At 56.7% G+C, this 12,548-nt stretch overlaps 1 protein-coding gene across 3 annotated transcripts in view; it reads left to right on the top strand.

Moving 5' to 3' along the window:
• Nucleotides 1–12,548, top strand: part of EIPR1 (EARP complex and GARP complex interacting protein 1) — a 136,099-nt gene that overhangs the window by 111,754 nt on the left and 11,797 nt on the right. For 2 of the 3 annotated variants that reach the window (XM_078055910.1, XM_078055911.1), the window contains exon 5: nt 3,157–3,256. The exons of the other annotated variant lie outside the window; for it this stretch is intronic. In XM_078055910.1, the coding sequence (XP_077912036.1) occupies nt 3,157–3,256 (100 nt within the window). The remainder of the gene's footprint in view (nt 1–3,156; nt 3,257–12,548) is intronic. 3 annotated transcript variants of the gene reach the window in all.

Here is a 12,548-nt window from a genome sequence, read left to right as displayed (position 1 = left end):
GCGGAGACCACGGCTTCCCGCAGGACATCCTCCTCCCTCTTCACGCCTCTCCTTGCACCCCTGGAGCAGAGCCAGACCAAGGTGACCGCTCTCTAGGCCGCAGGAGGGGTGTAAGTGCCGCGGCTGCATCTGGAGGAAGGAGCTTCTCCGCAGCCTGCTGCCTCGCCTCCTCACAGCTTCCTGTCGGATTTGGGGTCTAGAGAAGCCTGTGACTTAGTTTCCACACAACTTTCCTCTCCCTCCCTCTTTCCCCTCCCTCCCCCTCCTCCTTCTTCCTCCCTTCCTCACTCCACCTTCCATCATCTTTCTTCCTTCCTCCTCTCCTCCCTCCTTCCCCTTCCCTCCCCCTCCTCCTTCTTTCTCCCTTCCTTACTCCACCCTCCTCCATCATCTTTTTTCCTTCCCTCCTCCTCTCCTCCCTTCCTTCCTGCTCCCTTCCTCCTCCCCCTCCTCCTCCTCCTTCCCTCCTCCCCTGCCCCCTCCCTCCCTCCCTCCCTCCCACCTCCCTCCCCTCTGCTGTGGGTATCAGTTTTTACAGCTTGCCCTGTTCCCCGTATTTCTGCTTCAAACACCCTGCTCTCCCAGGGCCCACGCATTTGTTCTGTAGTCTTGGACATCATAACCGACCATGCTAGAACAGTGGGCAGATGGAAGGGGAAGGGGAGGTCTGAGTAAGGGCTCAAGGGACACTGCAATTTAAAACATAAAATAAACACATGAGCTTCAGTGGAGGGATTTTGATTGTTCACATGCCTTTACAGCTTTTTCTCATTTGGGTGCTGTTGGCTGTGTTCCCGGCCCTCATGGGCTAGCAGTTTGCTGAATGTACTTGGAAATGGTCTCATTTTTGTACGTGGCATCTCCGCGCTTACCTGGGTTCTTCACTCTCCCTCGGAACTCAAGAGCAAGCATCCGTCATGTGCCGTGTGCCTCAGATGTTGCTGCTCACTGTGGGGAGTATGAACGAACTCTAACAAACCGGGTCTGCTGTCCAGAAGCCTCAGCCTGGCCGGAGAAACCACAGGCAAATAGTTAGGTAGTCAGTCTTTGGCATCAAATCTGCTAATACTTGCCCTGTGATTTGTGAGTCACCTGGGAATCTCTGGATTTCTGGAGTTTCTGTTAAAAAGTCCACATATGTGTGTCATCCCCTTTCAGACTGTGGTCTTGCAAACACCGGATTGGGCAGTCATTGTCCCTGTGGTCACCCCCATGGCTGTGCAGCTTCTCCTTGTCCTGACCTCCGCGTGCGTGTGTGCGTGTGTGCTGGGGCATGTAAGTTATGAGTGAGATCTGCTCAGGAGCTCCTTGCGGCGTCCTAAACGTACTCATCCTAATATATGGTGCTACGCACTGCACTTTCTTGTGCCCACAAATTCATATGTTGCAACGCTGATGTCCAGTGTGTTCGCGTGAGGAGGTGGGGCCTCTGGGAGGCAGTGAGGGCCTGAGGGTGGAGCCCTCACCATGGGAGCAGTGCCCTGGAAAGAGAGGCACACGGGCTCCCTCTCCCCCTCTGCTGTGCTGAGGACACGGGGGCAGGCAGCCTTCTGCGAGCCAGGAGGCCCCTGAGCAGAACCCCGCCACGCTGGCCCCTGATCTCGGGGGTCCACCCTGCAGCAGCGTGTGTGATAAATGTGTGCTGTGTAGGCAGCCCGGGCTGTGGTGGTTTGTTAACAGCTGCCGAGCTAAGCCGGGAAGGTCGAGCACAGGTCAGTGCGTCGTTCTGCCCCAGGACAGGCCTGTGAGCTGCCCTTCTCCCTTCCTGGTTTGCATTTCCTCTTGGCCTCACTGTCCGTTGTGTGAACTCTGCATAGTTTACCCGTGGAAACGGCCGCCAGAAGTTTGATCATCTTGCTGTAAAGAGCTGTCTTCGAAGTTAGGATTAGCCGGTATCTCAACAAAACAGGAGCAGCGGATTTCAGAACCGGGTTTCTTGCCGTCTCTTCCAGCTACTGGGTTTCAGTTTCATATACTGGAGATGGTGCATTCTTCAGAAAAGGTGTGCTGAGCTCCGAGTGATGGAGCTGCGGTGCACCTGTCATGGAGCCTGATCCTGGGTGTGTCTGCTAAGCTCCGAAGGAGAAAGAAGCTGTGGTTTTGGAGGGCATCGGTGTTGTGCTTACACGTACTGGCAGCCCCAGTGACGGTCTTGGGAAGGCGGTGTGAGGGCGGGCGCCGTCCGTCAGCGCCGGTGCTGTCGGGGGGACCAGCAGCAGGGTCTTGGCTGATGTCTGCACTCCTTCCCGTTACAGGACGTGAGAGAGACTCTCCTCCTTACAGCACGTTGGGAATTCATCAGCGAAGACAAACTGAAAGCTTCTCCTCTCCGTGGCCTTCCCACAGAGCTGATGAGATTTGTGGTCTGCCACTAGTTATGAGATAGGCGTTGAATCAGATGCGGTGGCTTTGGCTGCAGGTCACAGGAAACTGGGCTTCAGATCGGTTGACCCACGACGAAGTGACCTGATGTCACAGGCAGGGCAGACACAGACGCCCGCCCATTGTCATCAGTCCTTGGGCTACAAGAGATGTGGGCATTCTGCCCCAAATGGCAGTGTCCGTGCTGGGCCTCCTTGAGACCCGGCCCCCAGCAGGCTGCGTCCTGTTCGCTCGGCGCAGTTGGTCAGCTGTCCGCTCCTCAGTCCCCAGGAAGACGGGTCGGCTCGGGCGGCCGCCAGAGAGCACCACTGGCTGGGGTCTGAAACAACAGACCTTATTTGTCCCGGTTCTGGGGGCTGGAGGTCGGGGGTCAGCATGGTGGCGTTCTGGCCAGAGCCCTCTTCCTGGCTTACAGACGGCTGCCTTCCCACCGTGTGCTCACGTGGCGGGAGAGAAAGTGACCCCAGAGAGGCAGCGAGGGACAGGGAGGGAGCACGAGTGGGCCGGGCCCGTCGCAGGCTGCCCTCCCCACCTCCTGTAACCCCGAGCGCCCCGACGGCCCGGCCTGCTAACCTCCCAGCCGCCTGCCCTCAGCTGAGCCAGGAGGACGTTGGGCGGGAGCGGACACAGAGCCACACGTGTACACGCTGCCGGCCATCGCCGTGTGCTAGGGCGAGCCTCGCTGCCCGTGGGGGACGCGCACAATAGCCTCAGACGCAGGGACATCGGGGACTTCCGCGTCCCTACTCATGGGGGTCCTCCTGTTCCTCGCAGTGTCACGTGGGAGCCCACGGGGGACGGGAAGAAGGTCATCTCGCTGGCGGACAACCACATCCTGCTGTGGGACCTGCAGGAGAGCTCCGGCCAGGCCGTGGTGAGTGACACGCTTACAGTTTTCATTTTTTGTGTTTTTTAATTGGACCTTTTGGCTGAATTCAGAATATACTTCTTGATTTGTATACGCTTAGAATTTTGACATTAATTATGAAATACTTAACGAACGGGCAGGATCGTCAGTCGGAGAATTGCATGACTGGCTCTTCAGGTGAAAGCTGCCTGGGGTTCGGGCCTCCGGGCCGTGCAGACAGCGCGCAGAACTGAAGGTTGACAAAACCCCACCTTTTGGCCATAATTTGTCCAAAAGAGGCTGTGGGATATCCCGACATATATTCTCTTGTCTCAAGTATATTGTCTTTCCAATGAACAGATTTTTCAAAGTCTGGTTAAAATCACCTTTTAGGTACGAGCAGTCATAAAATAATAATTTCATGGTGCTGATGAGCTTCTTTCAAGTTTCTGTGTGAGTTGTAAAAATGACAGTGGTCCGTGACCCCTCTCCCCCACGGCCTATGACTCCCGGTGGCCTGTAACCTCCCCGTGACCTGTGACCCCCCCCCCCCGCGGTGTCCTGTGAGCTGACCTTCCCCTGATTGTGGGCCCGCTGGGCGGCACAGGGCACCTCGCTGCCTGAGCCACGGCCACCCGCATGTCACCCTCAGGGTTCCGTTTCTGAGGACGGCAGAGGCTGGGTCCTCACAGCTCCCGCGGGGCCGCGCATCTTCACACTGTTTAGTGTTTAGCACTGACTTTCTTGGGAACCAGTTTTGCTTTCAAATAGTCATTGCCTCAAATACTTTGTCCTTCTGGAGTAAATATTTTACTGATTAGTATATTTCATGTTTGATTCCTTAAAATTTCCACTTTTAAAATGTGGCTTTTATTTTTTTACTTTATTTTTATTTTTTTAAAGATTTTATTTATCTATTTGACAGAGACACAGTGAGAGAGGGAACACAAGCAGGGGGAGTGGGAGAGGGAGAAGCAGGCTTCCCGTGGAGCAGGGAGCCCGATGCGGGGCTCGATCCCAGGACCCTGGGACCATGACCTGAGCTGAAGGCAGAAGCTTAACGACTGAGCCACCCAGGCGCCCCTAAGATGTGACTTTTATATTGTGTTCATGATTTCATCGCATTTGTTTACATCAAAGTAACAGCTTTAGAGAGAAAAATCTAGAGACTTGACAGAGCTTACGGTGTCTGTGGGACAGATTTCTGTAGTGGTGGCTCTTCTTATGCTTCTTTGTTCCCATGACGTGTCTTCAGCCCTTTTCCCTCATGGTACGTTATGGTATTAATAAATCCGTTCTTGGGTAGGCGGTAGAGATGGTGTAACTAGTGACTGATCATCATCAGTATGTGGAGTCGAAGTCAGACTCTTTAGAATATGAAGTGCCGTGTTGAAGTTTTAAAATTCTGCGTGGTCAGAAGGGAGTCTCATAGCCTTCAATGTGAAATTAAGAGCTGGTCTGTCTTTGTAGTGTCTAAGTAATATTTAAGGGAAAAAAATCACTGTTTTAATTTTAAAAAGGACATATTTCTGTATCGTAGAGTAGAATGCAAATTTCACCTAGATTTTAGAGCGGAACAGGAAACTTGAGGGTAACCCAGTGCCTGGGGCTGCTCCCTGTGGGCTACAGGTCTGGGGGGAGATGGTGCGTGCCCTCCCAGGGGCCGGCCGCAGAGTCTGGGTCAGCGGCAAGCCCCCTCCTGTCCCTCCCTCCCACTCGCCTCTCGAGGGTGCTCCCGTGTGGCCAAAGACCAGACATGGGAAGGGCAGAGTCCTTTCCTAATGTAGTGCAGGTCACGGAGATGCTGGGGGAGCTGTGGGCCGGAGAGGCCAGGAGGAGGCGAGCCCTCTGTGCATGTGCGCGCATCCCACAGCCCGTCCTGGAAGCAGATGGGGGCGCCTCTCCAGACCCTCGGCCATCTCAGAATGATTTTATGGTAGGGTGATTAATCTGTAACTTATTTTCTGCAGAGACCAATTTAGTTTTCTCTCCTTCGTTTTCATCTGCCGTCAGCACTTCTGTCAATACCACTTTGCGACCCTCTGCCGTGGTATTTAATACCGAAACCTTCCTATCGATTCCGGCCATCTTCACACCCAGCACCTCCGTTTTTTTTTTTTTTATTGTTGGAGGATATTGCCTTCTGTGGTGAATCTAATCTTATGCTCACTGCATCATTACCTTTTGCAATTAAATCGGAGGTTCGTTGCCATTTATAATCATTAGCAGAGCCCAGGGGCCGTCTGCAGGGGGAGGTTGCACGGGGTCCCGGCCCCGATGAAGGCAGAGGGGAAGCCTCCCTGTTTTGGAGTGTGCTCATCCATCTCTGGGGCCTAGCAGCTCTCAGTAGCTGTGGAAAGAAATAGCTTTCCAGGTGCAGAGAGCAGCAGAGCAAAAGGAAGACGGGTGCCTTGAGAGTTGGCTGTCCTCTTCCTTCTGGCCGTGCGTCAGCCTGGGGGCTTCTCAAGGATGAACCTGGGGTGTCCCCTGCCCGGCGGTACAGGGCCTGAAGGCAATGACATTCAGGAACGCCTCTCAGAAGGAAGAGGGTGGGCTTCAAGGACATAGTGTTCTTGCAGAAATGTTCTAATGTGAGGCTTAAACCTACAGCAGGGACCGACTGCACATCAGTGGCGGGGAAGCTAGTGGTGGCAGGAAAATCATTCAGAGCGGCTTGGGCCACGTCTGCTGTGCCTGGAAATATAAAACATGCATTTGTTCATGGGGGCAGAGGGCTGGGCGGAAGCGGGGCTGCCTGTAGGACAAGCGGGCTGGGCCCCCATGTGCCCCTTCCTCCTGGGAGCCTGTCTGTCGCCTGCCACACCGTGACCGCGCCTCACGCCCGGCCCGCTGTTGTCCAGGTGTGGCCCCGAGGGGAACGGAAGCCCAGTTGGTGCTGGCGGGAGTGTCGCAGGGGGCTCCCCCGAATCTGCCCTCTGGGGACGTGGCCCACGCAGGGACCTCGTGTCCAGCCCCTGGGGCAGCGGGGTGGGTCTCCGCAGACGGGCGTGGGTGGATGTGGCTGCTCTGTGCCACGCGGGGGGCCTTCCCGCACTGTGGCCCCTGCTCTCTGTCCCATCTTTGCAGCGGAGCCTCTTGCAGAGGAAAGGTTTTCATCTTTTTTTTTTAATAGACTTCATTTTTTAGAGTGGTTTTACCTGGTTCACGACAAAGTTGAAAGGAGGGAACAGAGGCTTCCCCAGCCTCACACGCACACAGCCTCCCCAGGGTCAGCATCCCCGCCAGAGGGACGCTTGCTGCCCTCTATGGGCCGCCGGATGGGGCTTGTCCTCCCTCACCTCGTCTGGCGTCCAGGGTCTCTGCTGACCTGGCGGCTCTTTCCCTGCGTGAGGACAGAGGAAGTCGAACCCCCAGATGCCTGGTGCATGTGGTCACTTGGCAAGTGCGGACGGCCAGCATTGAGGACATGGCAGGAGGGCCCGCGAGGTCCCCAGACACCCACAGTGTGCCTTCGCAGTTGTAATACGGCTCATACGGTGTGTTGACAAATCTTTGTCCCCCACTGCTTTTACAGCAGGCCCCGTAAGAAAGACAGTGATTTTGAAGCAGTCCACGTGAAGATGCAGACCTCGGGGTCACAGAATTCGACTCCCTCACTTGACAGTTGAGAAAAAGTAAGGCCCAGGGAGCCAGGGGATGTCCTAGAGGTGGCATGGTTTGAGGGACAGATTCGGGACTGCACTTCCGACCCTGCTCCTCCGCCCCATGGAGGGCTTGTCGCGGCCCCGGCACGCGTGCGCTGCGCCTTGCCGGCCTGAACCTCGGTGCTCGCCTGTCTTCGGCGGCCACGGTCACATTTGGTCTGTGAGGGTGGACGTGAGCGTTGGAACAATCAACATTTATTTGGAGCAAACTCCAAGCGTCGTGAAACTGGTCCACGGAAAACAGGTTAGAGCTCTGAAAGCTGGTTTTCTGGGGAGCCTCATAAAAAGGCTTTGCAGGATATTTGAGTGTGGCCTGCATCGCGGACGTCAGCCATGCGTCTGACTGCAGCCGCCTAAGTTGGTGCGTTAGGATGGTCGTCAAAAAAGCCGCCATCTTCAAGAAAACACGGAGTGAGGAGTTTCCTAAGTTGCGTATCTTAATGTTGCGTAATAGCTACACATAGCTTTTGATTTTATAAATATCGGAGACAACTAGGATTCTTTAGTCTTCCATCAGCTCTTGGAAAAAGGCATCAAATACAAATCAGGCTGGGCGTTGGTGTCTGGCAAGCACTTCTTCCCAAGCTCTCGAAAGACTTCTTTCTAGTAAGAGTGGATGATAGAGTGGATGATACGTCTGACAAACCAAGTGTGTTGAAGGGAACACAGGTGCTGCTGTGGGGAGCAGACGCGTGCCCCTCAGTGGGCCCGGACTCTGCGGGGACACAGCCTCGGCCTTCCTGGGCTTCGCCTCCCAGAGCGGGGTCCGCAGCGTAGAGATGAGTCAGTTCCAGTTTGCAGGCGTTCCCGTGACAGCCTGGGACAGGTGTGGGCCAGCGGCTGTGGGGAGGGGGCAGCGGCGGGCGCAAGGCACGGAAGGGAGACGCTGAAGGCCGTGGTGCTGTGGCTGGAGCCCAGGCAGCCTTCCGAGCTGCAACACCAGGTCCCGTTTCTGCCACTCACTCCCAGGTGACCTTGGGCAAGCGTCGTGGCCTGTCCAAGCCTCCGTGTCCTCGTCTGGAAAGTCGGGACCGGTTTCCACATCTATAAAGTAGGGCAGTGTCACAGTGGACGTCCCGTGGGGGCGGCCTGCCCCACAGTGCCCGGTGCGTGGCAAGCGGTCCGCACGAGCCAGATGGACAGATGGCTGGGTGGGTGGGCGGAGGGAGGAAGACAGGAGTGGAAGGGTGGACTGCCGGAGGGAGGGAGGGAGGGATGGGTGCATGAAGAGAGTGGTGGGGACACACAGTCTGAAAGGGGATTAGGAGTGAGGGTCAGGTCAACAGGACCCTGGTGCAAAGGCCAGAGGGACAGAGGAGAGAAACGGGAGGTACCGAAGAGCAGCCTCTGTGCACTTCCTAATTAAATCATCCCTCAGAGCCGGCAGGTAAGGGTCACGCTCGACACAGGAAGACACGTGTCATCACGACAGCGCTTCCAGGTTTTTAAGCCTTTGTTATTCTTCATAAAAGATGTCTCCCTCGCTAATCAACTGTAATTAGATCTCTCCCTCCAACGGATCACCAGCGTCTAATTGGCGTGACAGAACTATCTGCTATATTCTCGTCCATCTTGGTGAGAAAATTTAAATCCGCACTCACGACCTTTCCTGTTTCGCGTGTGGAGCCGAGGTCAAGCCCACGGCTGTGGGTGCACGATACACCTTCTCCTCTGCAAAGAGAGCTTAGGTTTTGGTGCAGCAAAGGGGGAAAAGCCCTTTTAGTTCTGTTCTTCCCACAAATAGAGTCTGTTTGAGATAAGCTAAAAATAAATTTTAAACGACCTCAAATTCCCTCACCAGTGCTGGTACCTAATGCCCTATGAGCATTTTCTGAAGACAGGAAGGCTCTGGCTTCCAGGAGGCCGGGGAACAGAGTCCCTGGTGGGGTGTGGGAGCCACTAGGCCCACCGGGGTCTGCAGCCACACTCAGGGGCCGGGGACACCCACCCCTGTGACCTGGGACAGCTTGGGACGGGGCGGTGGCAGGACCCACCTCTGCCTTCTGCAGACCCCTGTCCACACACACCTCGGCAGGTGTATGCCGGCCACATCCCCATTCCCCGTCAGTTTGCTCTTCCTCCCCTTTTCCTTCCACAGCCTGAGGGCAGCGGTGGGCTGGGGCTCTCCCGCTGAGCCTGCTCCCACACAGCTCCGTCATTTCTGATGCCTCGCCCTGAGCCCCGGGAGACAGCAGCAGCCCCGGGCCTTCCATCCACGCCTGAAGACAGGCCAGAGCTCTGGGTGTTGTCCGTGCTCTTCAGGTGGCACTTAATTTCCGCGGCCCTGCGGGGTGGGTTCTTGAATAGCTCCATCTCCTGAGAGAGTTACAGGAGAGAAGCCAGGCTCAAAGGGACGAGGTCACGTGTCTGGTCACTTGGCAGCAGAGCTGAGGCTCCAGCCCAGGGGGTTCGTGTTCAAAGCTGGGGCTGCAGTTTCCAGCGTGAGAGAGGCAAAGGACATTCGCACGTTCCTGGGGGTGGGAAGGGGCTTGCAGCAGAGCCCGTGGCTGTGCAGAGCCTGGCCGGGAGCAGAGGGGCTCGGGCGGTGGTCACGGCTGCCGTGTAAGCACGCGGCCCCTGCCCGGCCGTCCGGGAGCTCGAGCACATCGGCGGGACTTGCTTGTACGGGATGCTTCGTATCTCTTACGCTCTGAAAGCCACGACCTGCCGTGGCTTCACCTCGCCGCTGTCCTTCCGAGGAGGCGAGAAGCGGCACTTAGATTTCTCAGCCGCTCCTCCGTTATCTTCGGGCAAGTCCGGCACCTCATCAGCTCTGGGCCTTGGCTGCAGGGAGTGCGGCTTTCTTCTTTGGAAACCTTATGGCCACGTGCACTGCTCACAACAGTGCGAGGCCGCATTTTGTTCATCAGAGTTGTGTTCCTTTGTCTGTGTCCGGGTCTTGGTTACATCTCTGAAGAGAAGTTCGTGGGGTGGCTTTAATCGTTCCTTCTGGGTGGGAAGCACTGACTGGTTCTCTGTAACGTTGAAACCAGATCACTGTGTGCCGAGCACTCTGAGTTCTTGCTGAGCTGTCTCCATGCCGCCAGGGAACCAAGACACACGACTGGTTCACAGCAGAGCATACACCCTGCTGGCTGCCCTGAGCAGCCTCCCGACGCTGATGGCGAGGTGTCATTAAGGGGGCTGGGGCATGGAGTCTGCATTGCCCGGGCAGATCATGCCCCAGAGTGAGCCCAGGCGTCGAAGCAGGAGGCAGGTCCTGTTCCTGCCCCACTGGCTGTGTGACCCAGGGTGAGTCGCCCACCCTCTCTGGGTCTTAGATTTCCTGGCTGTGAAGTCAGGGGGCTCGACTGGCCCGTCATGGAGCTGCTGGGCTTCACTCGCGGTCTCCCCTCTCCCCTGGTTGGCACTTGGGTTTCTTATCCGTCTCTCTCTGACAGGGGACCACAAAGGTGGCTGCTTCCCGTGGCCCCCACACGTCAGGGCGGTGTCTGTGAGGACGTCAGGGACCCGGAAGCCTGGCGCCCCGCAGGTCTCTCATGTGACCGTGGTGCAGGTGTCGGCAGCTGGGTCTCATCTGAGGACTCACCTGGGGAGGGGGGTTGCCCCAAGCTCCGGACGAGGTTGTGGCAGGACGTGGTTGGCCCGAGGGCCTGGGCTCCTCGCTTCTCTGCACGTGGGCCTCTGAGCGTGGCAGCCAGCTTCACCGAAGCCAGTGAGGTGGGAGAACCTCAGATAGTGTAATCGCAGGACAGCCCGCAGCACAGAGGGCGCTGCTGTTTGATGGCCGACACCCAGGGGAGGGGTCCTGTAGGCCTGAGGACCAGGGTGCTGCCTGCCCGCCACGGGCTGTCCTACCTCCTGCCCTCGTGCCGCTGGGCTACCCTTCCACGGGCTCTGCCTCCTCCACCTGCTTTTCCTGTCTGACACCCAGCACCGCCCCCAGTCCAGTGGGGTTCTGTTTCCCGTCTCTGCCTCATTTACGCGGGGATCCCTCACTGCTGTCTTCTGCTGATTCACGTTCTGTGCAGCGTCCAAAACCTCACGATCCCTTTCTCTGGCTGCTCCAGCCGGACCAGCTCTGTTTTCTCTGGCGCGTCTGGACCTCACCGTGGCCTGGACACAGGTTGGCTGCTGTTGATTTGCGGTTACTAAATCTATGGCCTCGGTGTCCTCATCTGTGAAATGGGTCTGTTAGCATGTATATCACGTGCCTGCAGCGATTCCGCTGGGACAGGACCGCGCAGTAGCTGATGACCGGTTGGTGTTGCCGGCAGAGTTGAGTGCTGCCTCTTGTGGGGCATGCTCACCTGGCAGCAGGTGGGTGTGGTGTGGGCCGGGCACCGACCCTCCGCCAGCTTCCCCCTCCACTGGACTCAGTGTGGCTGGGGCCACTCCATGTACATGCTCATGGCTGCATGGCTGCTTGCTGGTTGGTCGGCGGTCTTTAGTTACAAACTTGCTTCCACAAGCTGGCGCCCGGGAGGCTGGTTCTGCCGCGTGGGCTCCGGGAGCAGACAGCGCTTGTCTCCAGGGGGTCCTGATGCGGTCAGGAGGGACGCGGGTGCCGAGAGCTTGGTGACAAGGCTCACCGGTCCTCCCTGTTGGTTCTCCACCAGCCTCGCGGAGCAGTCGCTCCATCAAACGTATGTGACCTGTCTTCTGAAGGTGCGACCTTATGTTTTTATCTTTCTGAAGAGTTTTGATGAATCTTCTTGTTTAATAGAAGATTAATTAGGGCACTGAGTGCTGATTAGTTTGAAAATATATCCAACCCTTTCATATTCCCTGATTTTACTTAATTCCATCTTCAGAAAACTGAAATTGCACCTGTAGGAAGTTTGTTTGACTTAATTTTTTTTTTCCATAATGGGAAATTATGAAAACATTTCTTAGCTGATACTGTGTATGTGGAGGTTAAAACGAGTTAGAACAGTCAGGGCCAAGCATGAGCTCACCGCGCGTCTCTAACATACATTTTAGAGCTGTTTTTAGCATCTGAGGTCATGTTGCTCCTCTGGAAAGTATGCTTGTCGCTGCGCTTGGGACAGTTTGTCTTCACCTCCTGCCCGATGCGCTTGCTCACCGCCCTTGTGTGGCTCAGGGTCTGGGTCCCTGTCATGAATTACCTGCCGGCAGTTCTCTTTCCTCCGTGGCTTGGTGGTGGTGGCTCTGGCGTGGTGGGTCCCGTGTGGGCTCCGTGTGGGACCACCTACCACAGACCCTCATGCTTGCGCTCTCCATGGGCCCCAGTGCCTGGGTCGCTGAGATAGCTGGGGAGGAAGAGAGGGCAGAGCCACATCCTTCATCAGCACGGCGTCGCTCCCGGCGCGGTTACTGCGCAGTCTGCGTGTTCTTGTCACCCCACCCCGTTGGCTGCTGCCAGCTGGTCCTGCTGGATCTTGACAGGCTGGGTCAGGCCACATCCCTCCCTGGGAATTTCGTGATGAGTCTCAGGGTCAGCTTGGTCTTCTGTAGGTGTCTGTTTGTGGGGCGTCAGGCCTGGTGCTCTGGGTGCCCCTGCCCCTGCCTGGGGGCCGTGAGGACGCTGGTCTGGAGGGTGCCAGAGAAGCTCCGAGTGGGTGTGGACAGGTGTAGGAGTGAGGTGTGGGGGGCCCTGTTGTCGGAGTCCCCAGGGCACATGGTTCCTGACATCGCCCTGAGAGCCTGTGGGGTCCTGGCTCACCAGCAGC

This window comes from Halichoerus grypus, chromosome 10 (genome assembly GCF_964656455.1).
Source record: "Halichoerus grypus chromosome 10, mHalGry1.hap1.1, whole genome shotgun sequence".
Lineage (NCBI taxonomy): Eukaryota > Metazoa > Chordata > Mammalia > Carnivora > Phocidae > Halichoerus > Halichoerus grypus.
The sequence above is the reverse complement of the archived record's forward strand: the minus strand, read 5'-3'. Positions and strand labels throughout refer to the sequence as shown.